Source organism: Gopherus evgoodei, chromosome 3 (genome assembly GCF_007399415.2).
Source record: "Gopherus evgoodei ecotype Sinaloan lineage chromosome 3, rGopEvg1_v1.p, whole genome shotgun sequence".
NCBI lineage: Eukaryota > Metazoa > Chordata > Testudines > Testudinidae > Gopherus > Gopherus evgoodei.
Genome location: NC_044324.1, coordinates 213976366 through 213998920, shown reverse-complemented (window position 1 = coordinate 213998920; position 22555 = coordinate 213976366). Strand labels below are relative to the sequence as shown.

Genomic DNA, 22555 nt, shown 5'->3' with positions numbered 1-22555 from the left:
TACAGCGTAAGCTCATGAAATTTGCCCCCTCTTTCAGCGTGGAGAAGGATATGCAATAGCTTTCTGCCCCAACTTATGATTCCCACACTGATTTTAGACAAAGCAAAAATAAGTTTATTAACTACAACAGATAGATTTTAAGTGATTATAAGGGGTAGCAAACAGATCAAAGCAGATTACCTAGCAAACAAACAAAACACACAAACTAAGCTTAATATACTAAAGAGCCTGGAAATGAGTAGCAAATTCTCACCCTTTATTTAATATTTTCAAGCAGGCTGCAGAGATTCTTAAGGGGCCACCTGCACTTGTTTACAGCTTAAAAACACCAGGTGTTCGATTCACAGGTTAAAAATCCCTTTAGCCTGGGTCCAGCACTTCTCCCCAGTTCAGTCCTTGTTCCTCAGGTGTTTCCAAGAGTCTCTTTTGGGCAGGGAATCAGTGAAGAATCACGATGATGTCACTTCCCTGCCTTAAATAGCTTTTGCATATGGCGGGAACCCTTTGTCTCACAGCCTGGTTCCCATGCCAGTCAGTGGAAAAACACTGATATTCCAAAATGGAATGCAGTACTGGGTGAGCTGGTTACATGTCCCTGTAGTGCCATAGCAACCATTGCTCGGAGGTCATTTGTAGCATCTTCATCTTCCCAGGTGGGAAATAAGCTCCTTCTAAGACCTATTGTTTTTTCCCTAATGCTTCACAAACTTGAATGGGCCCTTCCTAGACAGCCATCTAGACTGACAGTCTTTTGCATAGTGGGTGTTCCCCAGGTGTAAACATATTTGTGATACAGATACGTAGTCAATATTCCTAACTTCAGATACAAAAATGATACATGCATACAAACAAGATAATTATGTTAATAAATCATAAACTTTCCAATGATATCTCACATGACCGATCTAGCATAAAATACATCAGAAGTATGCCATAATCATATCATAATAATATCACTGTGAAGAACATGGGGTACATTGTCACACTAGGAATTTACATTTTTTAGTGTTTAGCAGGATTGTTTGACTCCATGCTGCTTCTAGAGGGAATTTCTTTTGCAAGGGACCGGTAAATTTTTTTTAGCTATTTCAGAATTCCTTAAACAGAAAAAGGCCAATTTCTTCACACGAATAAAGCAAAGTTATTTTATGGTACTGTATTAATTTCTTGTACAGATCTCCTCCCTAACAAAGGGTACCCTTCACAGAAATAGCTGCAGAAGGGGGAGGAATTAAAAAATTAAAAACCACACAGGATTATGTTTGTTTCTCTAGTTCAGCCATCCTGGGTGAGAGAGGGTTTGTGAGGCTGCAGAGGTGGGTGCAGTGGCCGGTAGAGATTCAGTATCACTGAGAATCACTCTCTAATCTTGTAGATCTCCAAACACAACTACTGTGCTCTGTTACTGCTTCCCTCCCCATGGCAGACCAGCTTCTGAACCACGCTCCTGTTGCCTCTTCATTGTAGCTGCATATTCTGACATCTCCTGGGGAGCAGCATTACCATGAAGTTGGGGTTTAATCTCAGCGTGAAGGATTAAAAGAAACTCTAAGGGGGGAGAGGATGGGGGAGGAGGCGGAGATCCTTAGGTACTGCAAACTGTCATAGCTTTCTGGAGTTCTGACTGTTTTATACAAGCTGAGGATCTGCCCCATGATGTGGAACTGCCACTCCCCATTTCCATGTGTACCTGCTAATTTCTATGCACCTTTTAACCTTCCATCCATATAAATAGAGATAAATATGTACCTCAGTCTTTAAATTATATAACACCAATTGGTGTTTTTATGCAGGGGGCAAACTATGAGCAGGGTGGTCAAACAGGTGGCGGCAGAGTAAGGAGGTGGCAGATATGTAAAATCAGGGACAGAGGACAGGAGCTGGGGTTAGAAAAGGGATAGAGACACTGCTAGAAAGTGATAGAGGAGGACAACTGCAGATTATACAGAAGTAGAGAATATAAAATGGAGTGAGCAATCTGCAGTGTTAGCAGAAATAGGGTGTAGGTGGCAGAAGAACTCCTCCCCCTCTCCCCACAAGCCGAACAGCACATCTCAGCACCCACTTCTCAGGGCCAGCAGCGAGGGTAAGGAGTGGGGTGGGGGAGACAGGGGGTAGTAAGGGCTCTAAACTCCACTGAGAACTATATTTTTGTTAGCTCCCAGTAGAATGTGTAGCCTGCTCAGTACAAAGAAAATGCAGCAGGAGTCCCATACAACATTCCTTCTACATTTGTTACAGAAATTGAAATGTATGAAGTGAATGAGATGGGAAGAAAAGGGGCAGCCTTATGATCAAGGCAGTTGAAAGTTGCACTGGATTCTATCCCTGTCTCAGCCACAAGAGTTTCTATATGATGTTGGGCAAATCACTTAAACCAAGCTTTTCAAAGATGGTCATAAATGTGTATTTTCTTGGAGCTTGATCTGAGACCCTGTAGTCTGATTTGCAGAAGTGCCGAGCACTCTCAGCTACAAGAGAAGTTAATGGAAGCTGTGTTTTTAACATATGAAGCGCTACACAATGCTAAGTATTTTGAAAAATCAGGCCTTAAGCACCTCAAATTGGACACCCAAAATTATTGGAAACCTTTTCCCTTAATCTTCCTGTGCCTCCCCCTCCATACAATGGGGATACCAACTCCTCATCTCGCAAGAGTATTACAAGAATAAATTAATGTTTATGAAGCACTCAGATACTACAAACGACAGAGCCATAAAAAAGCTTATGAAGAAATTAATAATTCTCTCTTCAGAGCATGGTTTGAATAGCATGAAGTAAATAAAATATGGGGTCACATGACGATATAACAAAATATTGAATAGCTGCTCACTCAGTCAGCACTGCCCATTCTGTGGACTGAATGAGTCAGGGGTCTTGTGGAAAAAGTACATGTGATTAGATAATTAAAGACTGAATCACACTGCATACACACAAAGAGACAGTATTAAGGTTGCACAGGCAACCTTAATTCTGGCACTTCCTAACTTTTGAGTGCTTCATTTACAACCTTCCTCTTCCTTTAATGTAGTTGTGTGTGTGTGTAGTAACACATATTTGCATATATAGTTTGAATGGATAGATACATTATAGTCTGAATTCTCAATCATGTGTTACTAAAATGTGGTTATGTCTGAGTGCACTCTAGACTATTAATGTTTAATTTTTCTAACAAAATGTTAAATATGATTGCAAATGTCTATGATAACTGAAGTGGAGTAGGAATCAGACAAGTAGCTTAATGAGCAACTATGCTTGACATTAAAATTCTGTTTATAGACTCTGCTCCTGCATAGTAGTCTCTTAGTATATTATTTATGCTGCTTTGGAACTTTTTCAAATAAATATGAAGTTCAAAATAATGGAGATGAAAACTAAACTAATTTTGATCTTCAACTATATATGACAAATCCAAAATCAGATTGGCTGTCTCCACTGCCACTTGCAGACCACTACATTTTGCAGTAAAACAGTCCAGTACAAGATGGTCAGTGGAGTTTATAGAAGGCTCATTAGAGCAGCTTTGTGGAGCAAAAGGGATACATTGGCTTCGTAAAACTGTCCAGTTGAGATTTTGCTGGTTATTGTAAATCCCACAACCACACTTCAAAACTAAATCTGACCAGTTACAGTCAGAGGGAAAACCTGATTGAACAGACCAAAAATGTCCATAAACCATATCAGTAAGAATTTCACCATCATCATGCTCCAGGCAGCAAGCTACACACTCCAGGGAGCGGCAAAAGGCATCAGCAACCAACTGGTATTGTGTCCGAGAACAATCTATGGCTTTCAAAACACTAGTAGGAAGGGTAAAACTCTAAAAAGATAAAATAATAAAAATCATTAGACAACTGTAAATGTGTGTACTTTGCACAAACTGGAAAACAAACCAGTAAACATCTTATTTGTTATTGAGCACACACAAAATAGTCTCCCATCAAACTACTGGATAACAGCTTTGCTGTTTTTAATAAAAGCAATTTTCCCTCTCTTGGTATTGACACCTCCTTATCAATTACTGGGAGCGGACTACATCCACCCTGACTAAATTGGTCTTCAACACTGGTTCTCCACTTGTAAGGTAACTCCCTTCACTTCATGTGCCAATATATATTTATGTTTGTATTTGTAATTTTCACTCCAGGCATCTGAAGAAGTGGGTTTTTTACCCACGAAAGCTTATGCCCAAATAAATCTTTTAGTTTTTAAGGTGCCACTGGACTCCTTGTTGTTTTTAACAAGTAGTCCAAGTTAACATTTTTAACTGATGAAAAATTATTAATGTGATGGCAAAATTCAAATATCAAAGTTTTCCCACAAGTAAAATCAAAGCCAACAAAGTCTTATCCTTATTAGCATTCAAGACAAAATAATTTCTCCTGGTTTCCATTAAATATTATAGGAATAAAGTGAATGAATTTTTGCTATGGTAAATGGAAATCTGAAGACCTGTTAAAGAATACAAATGCAGTATTTCTTATGCAATAAGTCCTGAGGCAGATATTTATCAGCACATTAAAATCTCATACAATTTCATTTTATATTAGTCATTCTTTGGATAATAAAATACAACACTTAATGTCAACTGAATCTGCTAAGGACAAAGGAGATGTTTCAACTCTGTTCGTAATCCCATATAAAGTAAATTCCTTGTCATCTTAAGTGAATTAAGCAGCTTTAAACATCCTCTCAAGGCCTTACATACCTTGTGTCTTATATATGAGGCCAAATGAGTTTCTGTGCAGCCACCTCCTAACAGTGCCAATGGTTGCTTGATTGTTAGTTGTAAGACATGTTCTGCAGTTTGACACGCAAGCTGAAGAGCAAGAAAAAATTGTCATTGCATATATCACTAAAGCAGAAAAAATATCTTGTTTTAAAAAAGTTTAAACATTTTACTTTTTAGGATATACTTTTAAAGTGCAGTTCTTCTCTAAGAAGTGTAAATGTACAGATGGCACTTGCTTACTCACAGATCTGCTCTGGGTGATTTCAGTATCATAGCTGCTTACAGAGTGAACAAACAAGCTTTTGGTATTCATGCTGCTTAACACTGCAGATCACAGCCAAGAGTGCTGGGTTCTGTTCCTCATTTTGCATAATCAAAATTATTTACTAAGTTTCAATCAGTTACAAACATGGAGCCCCATGTCAGCATAAAACCACACTTTAACTATCTAAATTATTCAAGTGTGAGTGTTGCCAAGTGAAGGGTCAGCAGTGACCCTGAAACTTTCCTCACACAACTGAGAAAAAGTGAAATAACATCCTCCATTTCTTTCCACAGGGGTGGCCTCTAAAAAGGGGGAGAAATAACTATGTGCAAAATGGTGTGGAAAAAATGCGTTGTTTCTGAGATGGGCTGGTGATCAAGGAAAAGTCTTCTGGTTATAGTGACTGAAACTGTTAATAAACCTTTCCTCGCACAATCCTCTCCCAACCTTCTCCTTCCAGATGAGTATGCATTTTTATTAGATATTTTGAAAAACTTTGCCTACCTTCAGCTCATCCCATGCCATTTCATTTCTGTTACAGAGTATCAAGCTGCAGACAAGTGTGTCATTAGGAATTAGATGCAAGAAATGTTTTGAAACAAAACTCTCAGTGCGCAAGTCCTTCAGACTGCCATAACAAGTAGGAGATACAGAATGTAGGGCAGCAATGGGCTGTGAACCTGTACAATTAAGAAAAATCAAAGAACAGCATCTATTATTTTATCAGAATAGCTGTCTACTGTGTTTTGTAGAACATGGACTGAAAGGTTGTTTTGCTTGTGTTTTAAAGTTACAAATGCTTTTCAAGACATATTCATGTAAATTTTCAAACTAAGATGGAAGTCATGCAGACACAAACCAGTACAGTGCTTTGAAAATATAGCTTCTGGTACTAGTTCATTGTAAAAGTATGAATGTTATTTAGATTAGGCAATTTAAAAGTCTGCATCTGTATGCAATGTTTACCATGGGACTGTAGCCCTGAGTGCTGTAAGCAGCATCCATGTGTCAGCTGTAGAACTGGCCAGAAAAGGTTTCCGTTAATGTTTGAAAAATCTGGTTTCCAATCAGCTGTAGCCAAACACTGCTAGTCTCTCTGGCGACATGTCTTTTGCTCAGATTGGTAAAGTAGATTGAAAAGACTGGAGAAAAATAGAATTTCTACTGCACAAAATGGCAAGCAAAGAGATTTAAAATTATAACACTGAACTTCTTAGTTTTCAAAGTTTTAATTAAAACTTTATAAATATTGTATTTAAGGAGAAAAAATGATTAGCCTTAACTTGACTTTATCAAAGTTATCTGGGAATATAATTTTTTCTGAATCTTCACTTCCCCCCCCCTTTTTTTTTTTGCAACTAGAAATAATTTTAAATCTTTTTCCTCATTAAAGGTTTCATCTTTATGATAGTCATATATTTCATTCTCTTAAAAGATCCAATGACTTGCCCTCTTGAGGGTTTTGTATGTTGGAAAGGTATAACAAAATAGCTGAACCAACTTCAATGAAAAACTCAAGAACTGCCAAGATACAATCTGGCTGCAGCAGAGATTAAAATAAAACAGGAACTCAAGTTACAACATATGCACATAAACTATAACTTAACTGGGATAGTAGTTTAAATGTGTTGGACCTATTAAACAGGTATAAACTTTTTTGTAAAACAAAGGACATTTGACTTAAAATAATGAAAGCATTACTTTAGGCATTTTCCCATTGTAACTTTGTGCCTTCTGCCTCACCATTACTTCATAACAGTATCCCTATTTAATTCTTTATGAGTAGTGGCATAGAAATATTGGGCCCAAATCTGACCTAGCCTAAAGTTGTTATAACTTAGGCCACGTCCACACTACAGAGTAAAATTGAAATTAATAAAATCGATTTTATAAAACAGGTTTTATAAAATCGATTTTACGCGTCCACACTAGGGCACATTACTTCGGTGGTGTGCGTCCATGGTCCCAGGCTACCATCGATTTCCAGAGCGGTGCACTCTGGGTAGCTCAGTAAAAGAATGGGACCAATAACTTCGATTTCTGTCCACACTAACCCTAAATCGATATAGTAATATCAATTTTAGGGTTACTCCTCTCGTTGAGCAGGAATACAGAAATAGATTTAAAGACCCCTTAAAATCGATTTTAAGTGCCTTGTAGTGTGGACGGATACAGCGTTAAATCGATTTAACGCTGTTTAAATCGATTTAACGCTGTAGTGTGGACCAGGCCTTAGTGAAGAAAGCTTCTAGACTGATGCCGACACTAGAGATGAGTGTATTACAAGTATCCAGATGTTTAAACTGATGAGGAAAGCCATCATTTTGTATAACATCAAAAACATCTGCTTAGTAGCACCAGATAACCACTATGCTTGGTATGCAAATTTTTGGAATTTGATTAACTAAAAACAGAGGGAGAGATATTTGATGGTTACAAAAAATGTGAAGATATTATTTTCAATCTTGACTGTAGTAATGGAGTGTATTTGGCAATGCCATTTTTATATTAATTAAAGTCTTATCTCCTGAGACTGTCCTATTTTTAGCCAGGAAAACAGCTACTGGTTCATAAAAGCAAAGGAACACCAGAAATCTTAAAAGTTAATGAGTAATAAGAGCAGCAAAGAATTCTGTGACACCTTATAGACTAACAGACATTTTGGAGCATGAGCTTTCGTGGGTGAATACCCACTTCGTCAGATGCATCTGTTAGTCTATAAGGTGGCACAGGATTCTTTGCTGCTTTTACAGATCCAGACTAACATGGCTACCCCTCTGATACATGAGTAATAAGAGCACAGGTCTTACAGTATCTAGAAAAACAGACAGAATTTGGGTTCTGTCTGTAACTTTTTCCAATCACTGGTTCAGGATTAAAGTACTTTGAAAGTTAACTAATCCTGAAAAAGTCTGCATTGTTTCAAAGCTTTTCTAAGGTTGTCAAGAACTGACATATTAGACCCTAATCATATAATTCTTAAGTTCCTTCTTCCCCATCCTTGAACACACACACTCACACCTCAATTTTACTCATAACTCTGACATTATAGGAGCTGAATTTAAGGTTTTACCATCTGAAGCTAGGTCCTATATTTTCAAATAGTACTGTATAAATGTACAGCAGTGTTTTCTACCTATAACTGTTGCCACAGCTAACATGACACTAAACTTTTGGAACGTGAAGCGGAGAGGAAAGGAAAATAGTAATTGGAATGTCGTTTTGTGATCTGAAATCAGCACCACAAATGACTAGGAGCAATTTCTATACATATATTTAGAAAGATGAGATTCTTCTCACTTTTCACCAGCAAACCTCATCATTTCCAGTCTTGGTATTTCACAAGATATACTTAACTATTGTAACAATCTAGCCATGCTTTATTAGTACTGGTTCAGGAATGATTACACATCTTGGATCATGAGCAGTACAACTTTTATTTCCTTGATAAGGACATTACTTGCCAGTGGAATTTTTTTTTAAGTGGTCTCTATTTTACAGTATAATATGAGCTAAACATCAAGTGTTTATAACAATTAAATCCTCCATTATCATTTAATGTTATATAAACCCAGGGTTTAGAGCTTGATTCTATCTGCTCTAGGTAACAGAGTGGGTAATTGTCTTGTAAATATCAGTTATTGTGCTTGTGTAGCACACAGTAATGACTTTTATGAAACAACTTCTAGGATATGGCCACATATGTAAAGGCAGGATCAAGCTCTCTTTGCCAGAGTTTGAAATAAAGATGTATATCATGAGATTCTAGTTTGCTGGATTTCAAACAGCACACTATTTAATCTTAGCAAATTTATGATACATAAGATACAACAATGGCTACATCCATCTTAGATAGAGGAAAGATGGATTAACTTTGTGACATTTCTGTGTTTCCTTTGAGACTAATGTTATGGATGACATGTACAAAGTTCATTTGTTACCTGTCATTTGACTCAGGGGCTCCATCATTGATACTCCAACTCTGTCTATAGTGATGACACAGTGCTCTTTCAGGTATTGTTTCAAAGATGGGTGGATAACTTTCTGGCACACTACAAGGCCTACTTGGTCATTAACCAACTGCTTTCCTAAGTTAAGCAACTGATCCAATACTGCTACTTCTAGAGAAATTCCATGATGGACAATTACAGTTCCTTCTCCAATACTGGAAAGGTCTCCTGACATAGAGATACAGAAGAGTGCCATCTTGATAGTGCTTGAAGAAACTCTTTTGATAGGAAATGTTCTTGCCAATTGAAATTCTGGTATTTCTATTAGTAGTCCAGGAAATACAGTAGAATCCATAACTCTTTTATCTTTCACAGGAATAATTACACACTTTCCTAAAACAACATTAGTTTCAATGGTATGCGGAATTGTAAGCAAAAAAGCCTTTAAAACTAATGTGCTGAGGTGATTGGCTTCTGTTTTGTTAAGCATGCAGGCAGGTTTGCTTGCTAATATGCTACGTACCAAAGAGAGAAGAGTCTTAATACTGTCAAAATCCACCGATACTCGGCAACCACAGGCCTCAGACTTGAGATAGTCAGTACATAAGCTCAAAAGATGTCTACTTATTTTAGTGACAGTACAGGTCGCAAAGTTTATTCTTTGAAAATGTTCAACCAAGCTGCAGCAAAGAATGGCTGTAAATAAGCCACAGTCGCTGAAGCGTGATATATGATTCCGTACAGAGGCTGTCAGAATCTTCAATGCTGGATGGGTGATAGAAAGGCCACCAAGCAAGGCAGAAGATTGTGAAGTTGTGCGAACATAGCCTCCCATACCATTGTGGAGCTGTTTGAGTCTACCAGTAGGGCCATAGCAAGACTGTACTATTCCACTAAACACAGACAGAGAGAAACTAACTCTCTCTTTAGTTAGAGGGTCATTAGTACACAATGAAGGCTTTTTAGCTTCAATGCGAGACATCTTCAAGACAAGATTTTCATTCTGACCAACAAAATTTCAAGTTTATTCCATTTTCCTTGAATCCATAAATTATAGATGTTTTAATCTACAGAAGTATTTTTTTACTCTTTGTAACCAAGCACATTATAAAAGAGAAACCTTGTATACAGAATGACAACTATGTCCATGTAGCTATTCATAGTTTAATATTTAACAAATTATACAACTATAAGTGATAAATTAATATGTGATGATTGCAGAAAATTACTTCATTCTCCAAGATCCTTTTGCTTAATTTCCAAAGCTGATTTAGCAGAGTTCTTTGCAACTCTTTGTATAAAATATGTACCAAGATGGACACCCAGAAATGAAAGTCCTGCCACAAGCAGCCAGTTCTTTTTAATCCAGCTAGTTTTTCTCATCTTTTCTTTTGGTAGTAAGATTGCAGATGCAAAGTTTCAAGGTTAATTATACCTACAATAAAGAAGTAACAGGATATTAGCATAACCTTGTATACAATAATACTGTATAATGATTTCAACTGTCTCTGAGAAATCGGATTGTATCTATGTCAATAGTCAATAACTGAGCAAATCAGCATTGATTTAAGGCAAGACCACTAATTTAGCACCTTTATTCTTCCCCAAACACAGTGTGTTTGCGTGCACACACAAACACTTAACTGTAGTACTTTTTAATAGGGCTGTCAACATGTGCTGGGTCATCATCCAAGACTGCTATAACATGAAATATATGGCAGAATGCGGGTAAAACAGAGCAGGAGACACACAGTTCTCCCCCAAGGAGTTCAGTCACGTTTTTAATTAACGCTTTTTTAATGAGTGTCATCGACATGGAAGCATGTCCTCTGCAATGGTGGCCAAAGCATTAAGGGGCATACGAATGTTTAGCATATCTGGCATGTAAATACCTTGCAATGCCAGCTCACTTTCTGGAGACATTGTAAATACAAAGAGGGCAGCATTATCTCCTGTAAATGTAAACAAACTTGTTTGTCTTAGCAACTGGCTGAACAAGAAGTAGGACTGAGTGCACTTGTAGGCTCTGAAGTTTTACATTGTTTTGTTTTTGAGTGCAGTTATATAAAAAAAATTCTACATTTGTAAGTTGCACTTTCATGACAAAGAGACTGCTCTACAGTACTTGTATGAGGTGAACTGAAAAACACTATTTTTTGTGGTTATCACTTTTACAGTGCAAATATTTATAAAATATACTTTGATTTCAATTACAACACAGAATACAATATATATGAAAATATAGAAAAACATCCAAAATATTTAATAAATTTCAATTCGTATTCTATTGTTTACCTGTGCAATTAAAACTGTGATTAATTTTTTTAATCACAGTTAATTTTTTGAGTTAATTGCGAGTTAACTTCAATTAATAGAAAGCCCTACTTTTTAACTAAGATGAGAAAACCTGTTACAGTTAAATATAGTGTGGGAAGGCACTGCTCAAACACTTAGGCATTTCTGCCAGTTAACCTCTTCAGTGATGACTTGTAATCTGCATGCTATTTTACCCAATTCTTCAAAGAGTAGGCCCTTACCAACTATAACAGATTGTGTGAAAATATGAGTCTATATTGGTTTTGATAACCTCATTTTACTTTAGATCTATACAGATAAGAAGCTAGTGCATTAATACCAACCTGCCTGCACGTGCAATCACTTCAAAACAAAATGATTTCTTGTGTTCAGAAGTCTAGGAACTCATTCCCCTTTTTATGGGGGTGGGGGGTATAGAATGGCCCTTTAACTTGCAGCCCTGTGACATCCTGACATGTTTAAATTTACACACTTTTCCCAGCTCACTTCTAAATACTTCAAAGTTTAAAGGTGTTATTTTTAAATTTAAAATTAATATTCTTTGAGCTATTGTAATCATCCATCATTTTAGCACTCAGTGGCTTACACTTCTGAAACCTTGTTCAAGACATTTCAATCCTTAAATCACATCAAACTGGTGGAAAACAAAATACCAAGCCAGTAATAAAAATAATTCAGACTAAAATTATGTAATTAAATTGATGTCAAGTATCAGGAAGTAGCCGTGTTAGTCTGTATCCACAAAAACAACAAGGACTCTGGTGGCATCTTAAAGACAAACAGATTTATTTGGGCATAAGCTTTCGTGCATCTGAAGAAGTGAGGTTTTTTACCCACAAAAGCTTATGCCCAAATAAATCTGTTAGTCTTTAAGGTGCCACCGGACTCCTTGTTGTTTTTCTAATTAAATTATTGCACAAGATGTTAAATATAAGGATTTTGAATATACTGTGCTGTGAATTGAAATTAAGTGATACATTCATTTTAAAACATTTAATTATTCCTAAGATAACACCGATAATGTTACTTCTTTAATAGTATATCTCACTTATTCCTACTTAGTAAGAATTTAAATACTATTCTGAAATGGGAAGGGACTGATTCTATGAGTGGGGAATCCTGGTCTCATTGTAGTCAATAGGAGTTTTACCATTAACTTCAATTAAACCCATGATTTTACGCTATAAATCTAGGTTTCTAGTTAAAGGTGACTTACAAAGTTTTTCAGAAACAATGAAGTGCTTTAGTTATGTGCCAAAAGTCCTTAAAACCAATAGTATCTATATCTACCTATGCATTCATATAACATCACTATGTTATCTAGATGTCTCCTGCACAAGTTTTTCTAAACATACACCTCTACCCCGATATAACACGAATTCAAATATAACGCAGTAAAGCAGCGCTGCGGGGGGGGGGGGAGGGCTGCGCACTCCAGCGGATCAAAGCAAGTTTGATATAACGTGGTTTCACCTATAATGCGTAAGATTTTTTGGCTCCCGAGGACAATGTTATATAGGGGTACAGGAGTATTTGTTTGGTCATCATTTTCCTCCAAAGTACCAATGGCTAGCTCTATTCAACTGTAACTTGTAGAACACATTATTTTATGAAGTTACAATGTCACTGATCCATGTTTGTTAGTAGTGTTAACCCTCTTGGACTTGCATACATTTATTAGATGGACTTGAAAAGCCTTTTTAAGATAATAATAAAATAACTTGAAGCCATATAATAAAAGTCACTTAGCTGAACACTTATAGGCTAATTCCATAGTCTAGCAGGATTTAGCTGCAGTTTTGAAAACAAAGACTGATGGATTTTGGAGTGTAACAGCAGAATGGAAGCTGTACACAAGAAAAAGGCAGAGTAATTTATGTACTGATTGCCTTCTAACGCCTGCTATCTGGTGTATTCAGTACATAACAGTAGGGTTAACTTGCTTTCAGAAAAATTAAACAGAAAGAGAAGACTAAAAGGTTATAACAAGATTATAATTGTTAGAAAATTGATCATCACATGAATTATATACTACATTAAGTATTTCAGTCTGGCTAGGTAGGGAACTTACCTTTTATATATAGCACTACTGTTATTTTCCTTCTTTTTTACTTTCATGTTGCATCACATATGTCACAATGCCAGGTTCTGGTACATAATCCTCTCTTTTTGTTTGGAAAATAGGATTGGACTTGATGTTAAACCACCCCCAGTGTATCAGCCCAAGGCTAGTTCCCATTACAATCAAAACTTTGTAGTCCTTCCAGATGGTTTTAAGGCCCATACTGGCATCTACCTATGTAAAGACAGTTGATCATTTTATTTTAAACATGTTCCAAGAAAGATTTCTCCCCAATCACTATAATAGCACAGTACAGCCAAACCTGAATGTTAACATTTTTAATTATATTGCAGCATGCCAAATGATTAAGAACAAAAAGTGACAGAAGGAAGCCTTGCTTAGTGAACTTTAAAATTGTCTTTAAAAATAACCTCAGTTCAGATACCTAAAAAGAAAAGCTAATTGCTATACTTGTTTCCCATACAGTTATAAGCTATACTGTTATAATTACTTCCACTTTGTTGGGGTTGTGCTGCTTTAACTATACCATTTTTGCATGTAAAACTTTATTCTTTTTCAAAGAAGACTGAAAGGGTATACAATGGTATAAAATCTGCAAGGATTTTAAGACTTTGCACTTATTCATAAATCTCAAAGCGCTTTTCAATGGTTTTACAAAGGAAGAAACTGAGGCACACCGGCCTCAATTCTGCAAACACACACACCCATGTGAGTGTTGCAAGATCATGGTAACAGATACTAAAAGTATGTCTACAACCCCCCACCCTCCCAAACCAACAGCATTCACTCTCAGAGGCTGGGTCAAGTGACTTGGGCTCATGCTGTGGGGGTACAAAATAGTTACGTACATATTCCCGCTTGGGCTCTGAAACCTGGTGAAAGGGATGGGTCTCAGAGCCTCAGTGGGAACATCTACATAGCTATTTTACCTCCATAGTGTAAGCCCAAATCACTTGATCTACATTCCAGGGCTGGCTGCTATGGGTTTTGGGTTTTCTTTGCAGTAAAGACACATCCTAAGTGACTTCACCCAAGTGTCACTGCACCTCAGTGGCAGTCAGAAATAAAATCCAGGTCTCCAGTTGCCCAATGCCATGCTTAGTTCACAGGAGCATATATGCTAGCCTCATCCCTGCCCCTTTCAAGGCGACCCCCAACCATTAACATATTCTGCTGAAAAACCAAAAGCTTTAACACCTATCTGAATGGTATTGTTAACCTGAATATATTTTACTGCATCCTTTTATAAGTTTTAGTGAATACTTCTCCTCATTCCCCACCAAGAAAAACACTCCTATACTCACTGGAAGTCCTACTACTGATAAGAACCCAGATTTTAAGCTCCCAGTCAGGGTCTCATTATCTTTAGTAATACAAGCCTTCTTGTGCTATATTTATTCCTGGGGGAATTCTGCGCCACTACGGATGCACAGAATTCATGTGCCACACAGATTTTTTCCCCACAGAAAATACATTCTGCCAGAAAGGTGCTGCAGTTACTTCTTTCACCCCCCAGGAGCCACTGTTGCTCCAAAACAGAGCAGCCATTTCTGGGCAGGAGTAGCCCCAGCTGAGGACGGGGAAGAGAAAGAGGCTGCATTCCTCACAGCACCCTGCCTGTGGGGCCAGGTCAGGAGGCATCGGATATGGTGGGAGAGACACAGCATGGGGTTGCTGTGTGTGTGTGTGTGTGTGTCACAGACTCAGGTTCAAAAGGGCTGGGGGAACAGACTGGGGCGGGGGCTGAAAGGGAGTGGGGTGCAAGGGAGGGTGGAAAGAAAGTAGGGGGAGAGGTAAACAGCAACTCTTCTGGAGTAGAAAGATTTTTAAAGGGCTGTTATAAAGTAAGCCTGACCCCTGGAACTAGTCAGATCTTTCCCCCTCAAAGTCCTAACATTTTCAAATACCTTGGAACATTCTAAGGCCAGATCCACATTTGAAAAGGTCTGCTGGAATAGCTATTGCTGCAAACCCTCCTAGAGCAGATGCAGGAAAGAAGTACATTTGCCAGTACAGTTTATACCAATTTGGCAAGCAAAATAAACTATACAGTCCTAAAGCACTTCTATGCTGGCATAACTGCATCTACCACAGGACTTCTGCAACTATAGAAATGTAGCACACACAAAAATACACCCCTAATCAACACGGCTATATGGGCAAACGTTTATTGTGTAGAGCTGTTCTAAGCAACAGATTGCATTATGAAAGGCTCTGAGAATTGCTCAGGTACAGAGTCAGCCTTCCTAACACTACAGGTAAGTCTGTGCAGTAGAAAGATCTGGTGCTGATAAATACCTCCTCTGTAAAACACTAAGATCTATACATAACAAGCACCACATGAGAGCTAAACATTATCATCATCATGACTAGAGCTAATTAAAAATCCAACAATTTCTCAATTCCCTCTCCTCCATTGCATTTCAAAACGTGATAAAAATTAACCAGCTCTACTAATGTGGGAAATGCTGCTGTAAACTGAAAAAGGCAAGGAGGGGAAGGAAGGGCAGTGTTTCTAAATCTTTGCAGCTTAGCAACCCTTCTTAACTGTGTGTTTTGGGAGCTTGCCACAGAATACTTGACACTAAGGGGCATACAGTGCACAGTGGTGTGCATGCAAGACTGTCTTTGCTTTAGATTGCAACAAAACTTTCCATGCCTAGTTACCTAATTGCCTTTTTTGAATCCCAAGGGGGGTTACAACCTAGTGGTTTGCAAAAGGCACTGGGATTGGGATTCAGGAGACCTGGGTTGGATTTTGGCCTCAGGCACACAGGTCCTCTGTAACCCGCTGTCTAGGGAGTGCAGCTCAGGTGTGGGAAAGGAAAAAAACCCACAAAAAACTGTGACAGGATATTGCACGTGCTGCAGTAATAGAGGCCATACAGTCCTACGGGTGGGTGGCTCCTAGGACTGGGAGTTGGGACACCACTGGGGCTCTGAGGTGACTCTAAGTTTTCTCTCATTTTCAGGTGTTTGCCTGGCTGGCTCTTGCTCATGCTCCAGCTGATCTCCCTATGAGGGGCCAGAAAGAGATTTTCCCTCACATAGGCAGAAAAGCCCCAAGGTCCCTGCCATTCTCACCTTTCTCTATCAGAGGTGTAGCCGTGTTAGTCTGGATCTGTAAAAGCAGCAAAGAGTCCTGGGGCACCTTATAGACTAACAGACGTTTTGGAGCATGAGCTTTCGTGGGTGAATACCCACTTCCTCAGATGCAACACATCTGACGAAGTGGGTATTCACCCACGAAAGCTCATGCTCCAAAACGTCTGTTAGTCTATAAGGTGCCACAGGACTCTTTGCTGCTTTCACCTTTGTCTGCAGCACATGTAGGTAACCTGCGAGTATCATCTGCACATATTTCACTGAATCAGTTCCCTGCCATGGGGGGAGTGGGGTGTTGGGACACTGGTGAGCCTTGTCCCTCCTATTCTCTGCCGGTGGCCCCTAACAGCCTAGTCCCGTGTCAGGTTCAGCATGCAGACAGGCGGCCTGTGAGACACAGGGGGTCCAAGCAGAGGAGCTGGTGACCCCTTCTGTGAATGGCAGGCTAAATGCCTGTGCCCATTGACTTCACAGGTGCAGGATCTGACCCCAGTGAACAAGCGAGGTCAGTCACTCCCTGCCCCCCATGAACAAGACAATGAGGGGGAGGGGCGAGAGAACCTCCCCCAACCCACAGCCCTTTTATATGCCTAGATCTCCTAGAACTGGAAGGGACCCTGAAAGGTCATTGAGTCCAGCCCCCTGCCTTCACTAGCAGGACCAAGGACTGATTTTGCCCCAGATCCCTAAGTGGCCCCCGCAGGGACGGGACTGAACTCACAACCGTGGGTTTAGCAGGCCAATGCTCAAACCATTGAGCGACCCCTCCCCCCTCTACTCATTCCCAGGAGGCATCAGCCCCGCTCGCCCCCCAGCCATTCGCCTCACCTCCACTCGCACACCACCCGCCAACTCCCCCTCACGGGGCGACCAGCCGGTATCGCCAACGCCTGCGGCCCGCGCCCGCGAGAAACGCAGGGTCAAGGACTGTCCGGGAAGCCGGTGCAGGTCCTTTGCTAGGGAGAGGTGGTGGCTTAGTCAAACGCCTGTCTGACCACCCAGAGCTACTCTCCTCCCGGAAATATCCGAACGGGGATTTCAAGCTGATTTTTACTCAGGAAAATGCCCGGACAACGGGACTTGTTAAAAACATGTCGTCGGGTCCCTCAGGCATCTGTGTAGGCACCTATAGAATCCAAATCCTAACGGTCGGAGGAAGGCTAATTACATACGTTTTTTGTAATCAGCTTCTCCCGCGAGGGGTGCTTATCGTCCCAAAGCCTCCCTACCCCTTTCCAATGGATTTAACTGTGCTTCTTTCGTTGGCCATCCCGGGTCACGTGACACCCGAGGGCCCCTAAGGGGAGCACCCGGATGTCGGTGCGTGATTGCCATTCCAAACGAAATAAAGGCCTGGGGTTGTTTGGTCGCCATTTTGGATTGAGGCAAGGAGACGCCATATTGGATTGGGGCAGAGAGGCTTCATCGAGCGGCCATTTTGGATAGGGGCAGAGAAGTCGGTGCAGGCGAGCGAAAGCGACACACGCGGTGCGGGGAGGGGCTGGAGCGTGAGTATCCCCCCCCCCCGGGCCCGTTCAGCTCGGGCGGATAGGCCCGTTTCTACGGCAATATAATCTACTCCCAAAATAAACACCCTTCCCCGCACACCTCCAGGGGCCTCTGCCCCCGATGACTCCCCCCCCCGCCTCCAGCTCTCGTTCTGCTCTGCGCACCTTCCCCAGCTGTTGCCGCTGCTTGGTGTTCAGTGCTCGATCCTGCCCCCTGCAGTGAATGGCCCCCGACCTGTCTCTGCTCCCTTTGCATTCCCTTTCAAACGGCCCACCCCAGTGCTTTCCCCTTTGCATTCACCCCCAAACCAACCCACTGCTAGTGTCGCCTGTCCACTTCGTATTCACCCACCCCCAAACTTCCCTGCCCCCTTTGCATTTGCCCCCAAACCACACCACCCCCAGTGCTATCTGAATTAGAATAATCAGACATATAGATGAACCCAATTTGTTATATTAAATATTAAAAAGACTAGGCTTTTTCTGTTTGGAAAAGATGATGTGGGAGTGGGGGGTTATAAAGGGCTATAATATCATGAATGGTGTGAAGAACTTGAATAAGGATGTGTTACTCCTTCACATAACACAAGAATCAGCAGTCAGCCAATGAAATTAATAGGCAGCAGGTTTAAAACAAACAAAAGGAAGTACTTCTTCACACAATGCACAGTCAATCTGTGGAACTCCTTGCCAGGGGATGTTGAGAAGGTCAAAACTATAACTGTGTTCAAAAAAGAACTAGATAAATTCATGGAGGATAGGTCCATCAGTGGGTATAAGCTAAGATATTTGAAGATGCAACCCCATGGTCTGGGTGCCCCTAGCTTCGGATTGCCAGACATTTGGACTGAACAACAGGGAGTGGATCATTTGATAATTGCCTATTCTGTTCATTCCTTCTGAAGCACATGGCATTGGTGACTGTCCAAAGACAGGATACTGGTGACCAAATATGGCTGTTCTTATGCCTGTCCCCTTTGCATTCACCCCCTCCATCATCCCTTCTGCCTTTGCATTCAGCCCCCATCCCCAAACTTCCCCACCCTCCTAGAGCTGCGTGCCCCCTTTTTCATTCATACCAAATCTCCACGCCCCCTTTGCATCCACCCCGAAACTGCCCTATGCCTAGTGCTGTCTGCCCCCTTTGCATTCACTCCCCCAAACTTCCCTACCCGCTTTGAATCCACCTCCCCAACTTCCCCACTGCTGTCTGCCCCCTTTGCATTCTTCCCAAATCTTCCTGCCCCTTTTGCATTCACTCCCAAATCCTGGTCAGAGTGGATTGGAAGCTACGGATTTAAAAAATCCAGAGCCTGGGTAGATGATAAGATGGTGAAAAAACCTGAGCCCTTCTAAGACGAGTCTATTCTAGTGTCCACAGGCAGAGCTGAACAGTCAACAGTGTAACACTTGCAAAAAAAGCAGACATCATTCTGGGATGTATTAGTAGGAGTGTTGTAAGCAAGACATGAGATGTAATTCTTCTGCTCTACTCCATGCTGATTAGGCCTCATTTGGAGTATTGTGTCCAGTTCTGGGGCCCACAGTTCAGGAAAGGTGTGGACAAATTGGAGAAAGTCCAGAGAAGGGCAACAAAAGTGAATAAAGGTCTAGAAAACATGATGTATGAGAAAAGATTGAAAAAATTGGGTTTGTTTATTCTGGAGGGGAGATGACTGAGAGGGGACATGATAACAGTTTTCAAATACATAAAAGGTTGTTACAAGGAGGAGGGAGAAAAATTATTCTCCTTAACTTCTTAGAAATAGGACAAGAAGCAATGGGCTTAAATTGCAGCATGGGTGGTTTAGGTAGGACATTAGAAAAAACTTCTTAACTGTCAGGGTAGTTAAACACTGGAATAAATTGACTAGGGAGGTTGTGGAATCTACATCATTGGAGATTTGTAAGAGCAGGTTAGGCAAACACCTGTCAGAAGTGGTCTAGAATATAATACTTAATCCTGTCATGAGTGCAGGGGACTGGACTAGATGACTTCTTGAGATCCCTTCCGGTCCTATGAATCTGGGAATAATTGGTTTACAAGGTCCTAGATTAGCCGAACTAGAAATACTTTATTGAATACAAATGTTTTCAGGAGCAGTAACCTTTTCAAAGCACTGCTGGACCAGTGATTAAAAAAAGAGAATTTCAATGCCTGTGTTACGCTAAGGGCCTGATTCAAAGCCACTGAAGTCAATGGAAGTCTTCACTGATTTCATTGGGCTTCGATCAAGCTCTTGGTCATCTATTTGTTTTGTGTAAGTTTCCGGACACTTTATTAAAAAATTAGCAGTGTAAAAAGATTTTAACATCTCCTGTAGTTTATTTCTGGAGCACTAATTGTTAACTTTTTTCCCAACCTGTTTGACATATTTAATTAAATTAAATACGATCTGTTTTAGGGCTATTTGAGCCATATGTAAAGAGGCTGGTTCAGCTTCTAGTTCTAGCAGAAGGAAATTATTAATAGATAATTAAATAAAGCTTTGTTCAGTACAATGCAGAAGAAGGGATTGCCATTTTGTCATTAATTACTCATGTTCAGAGCCAAGTAGCTAGGTACAGGGTCCCAACAGCACAGTCTTTTTATAATACTTTATTATAACTCATCTGTAGTGCACTTACTGCATTTAAACAGTACCCTGTATTGCTGCTCTAGTGTCTTCATAGTCTTTAATATGTCATTTACTTTTTCCCCGATACATTTGGTTCTTGTGCCTTCCTGAGTGATGGTTATATATTTCATAGTTCATCACAACTACGATGTGTCAATAGTGGGAGATTTCCCCAGTGTTAGTGCTGGTAAGGTCTAAGAGCCATATTTCAAAAGTATTTAGGCACTTAAAGCTGCAGATAGGTGCCTAGTGGGATTTTCAGAAGTGCCTAGGTGCCTAATTCCCTTGGGAATTAGGTGCCTAGTTGCATTTTAAAATCTCACTGGAAACCTATTGTCATCTTTAGGCACCTAATACCTTTGAGAATCTAGCCCCGTGGTCCTCTTCCATACTACATCCTGGTACTGGGAATACATAGATGACAAATCTTATTTCAAGTACTGTGTGGCTAATTTGCTCCTTATTATATATTTTTCTGTATTCCACATGTTGTTTATCTAACCTTGATTCTTCTCTTGGAACAGTGTTTGACAGCTTGTCTGTAACATAGGTGAGCTGTTGAGATTAACAATTGAGTTAATCTTGGTGGATTTTGCCCTAACTGTATATCTCTCTCACTGAATTGCTATACCATAACATTTTCTACTTAAATAATGGTATGTTCAGGCGCACAGTTGAATCTGGAGTGCTCCATATTTCAGGTTTACACACAGCTGGGCATAAAGGTAGGGTGACCAAACAGCAAAGGTGAAAAATCGGGATGGGGGAGTAATAGGGAATATAAGAAATTTCGCCTTCCCCTGCAGCGTGGGGCACAGGTCGCTTGCTGGTGGTTTCTCTGCAGCTTGAGGTCTTCAAACCAATTTTGAGGATTTCAATAACTCGGTCCTGGGATAGGGGTTGTTATAAAATTGGATGGGTGGGGTTCTGTGGCCTGCCTTGTGCAGGAGTTCAGACTAGATGATCAGATTGGTCCCTTCTGACCTATGAGTCTATGAGTCTATGAGTCTAAAAAGACCCCAGAATTGGCACCTGTCCCTATAAAATCGGGACATCTAGTCACCCTACATAAAGGTAATGTTAAAAGGTACGAAAAGGACTTGCAGTTCCCAAGGCAAGCTCTTGATCTAGTGCCAAAAGCCCCTTCATATTTTGGCTGTGGTCCTTAGATGTATTTCAAAGCAATTGTTTCCCTTATACTAGTGGTCATCCCTGGGCTTGACGATCATACTAAGAAAATATTATTTTCTGTCTATGGCTGCTTTCTTCTTCCTTGTTTTCTAAGAAGAATAATTTTAACTGAATATTTGCCATATGGCTTCAACTCTTAATGTTAAATTCTCTATTTTATCCTTTATAGTACTGAACACATAAAGGCTTACATAATAAATAGTTTCAAGGCCTTTCACCTTCTGGATTTTAATGCACCTTGCTGTCTCTTCTTACTAGCATTTTATTTAATCTGAAGAACGCCACAGTAATGTCAAGTACAAATATAAAATGTATCAGGTGCTGTCAATTGATTTTGATGCCCAAATCTTTCCATTTACAGTTTCTAAATCTCTTATCCAATTAACCTCAGGTAAAGAGTTTTAGTGGTAAAGAACCTGTCCCACTGTATGCTTCACAAGGAATTTTTGCTAGAATTGGATAAATATTTACAAAAAGTTTTTGCAAACATTCACTTGAATGAAAATCTCATGTTTGTTTCACTGGTATTCCTTTTTCTGTTTATTTGCAAGTCTGATATTTACAATAATGTTTGCAGAAAGGAAAAGCATTGCAAATGCTTTAATTAATACATATTTGCATGCAAATACCAATGCATGTATGTTCATATGGGCTCGAAGCTTCCACAGATTGTGTCCACTCTGTAGATTTGAGAGTCAAACAGCCAAGTAACCTAGACAATAGTATGTGAATTTAATGACCAGACACATGAAATACTAATTGTAAATATATGAAGCAAAGTTGTAGT

At 39.9% G+C, this 22555-nt stretch overlaps 2 protein-coding genes across 5 annotated transcripts in view; one reads left to right on the top strand and one right to left on the bottom strand.

Annotated features, from left to right (window-relative positions):
- Positions 1–235: 235 nt before the first annotated feature.
- On the bottom strand, positions 236–17607 carry MKKS (McKusick-Kaufman syndrome). Of its 2 annotated transcripts, none has more exons than XM_030557999.1 (5): positions 17280–17607; positions 8939–10382; positions 5502–5677; positions 4709–4819; positions 236–3820 (listed from the first exon to the last, which is right to left on the bottom strand). In XM_030557999.1, the coding sequence occupies exons 2-5, from the start codon at positions 9927–9929 to the stop codon at positions 3380–3382; spliced, it is 1719 nt and encodes a 572-aa protein (XP_030413859.1). In that variant the 5' UTR covers positions 9930–10382; positions 17280–17607; the 3' UTR covers positions 236–3379. The 2 variants fall into 2 exon arrangements, with proteins under 2 accessions (XP_030413859.1, XP_030413860.1); XM_030558000.1 differs by lacking the exon at positions 17280–17607 and adding an exon at positions 10840–10920.
- Positions 17608–17882: 275 nt separating this feature from the next.
- SLX4IP (SLX4 interacting protein) overlaps positions 17883–22555 on the top strand; it is a 131327-nt gene continuing 126654 nt past the window's right edge. For 2 of the 3 annotated variants that reach the window (XM_030558004.1, XM_030558001.1), the window contains exon 1: positions 17883–17959. The gene's annotated coding sequence lies outside the window, so the exon portion shown is untranslated. Of the gene's footprint in view, positions 17960–21101; positions 21128–22555 lie in introns of all 3 variants that reach the window. The other variant, XM_030558002.1, reaches the window with a different exon arrangement.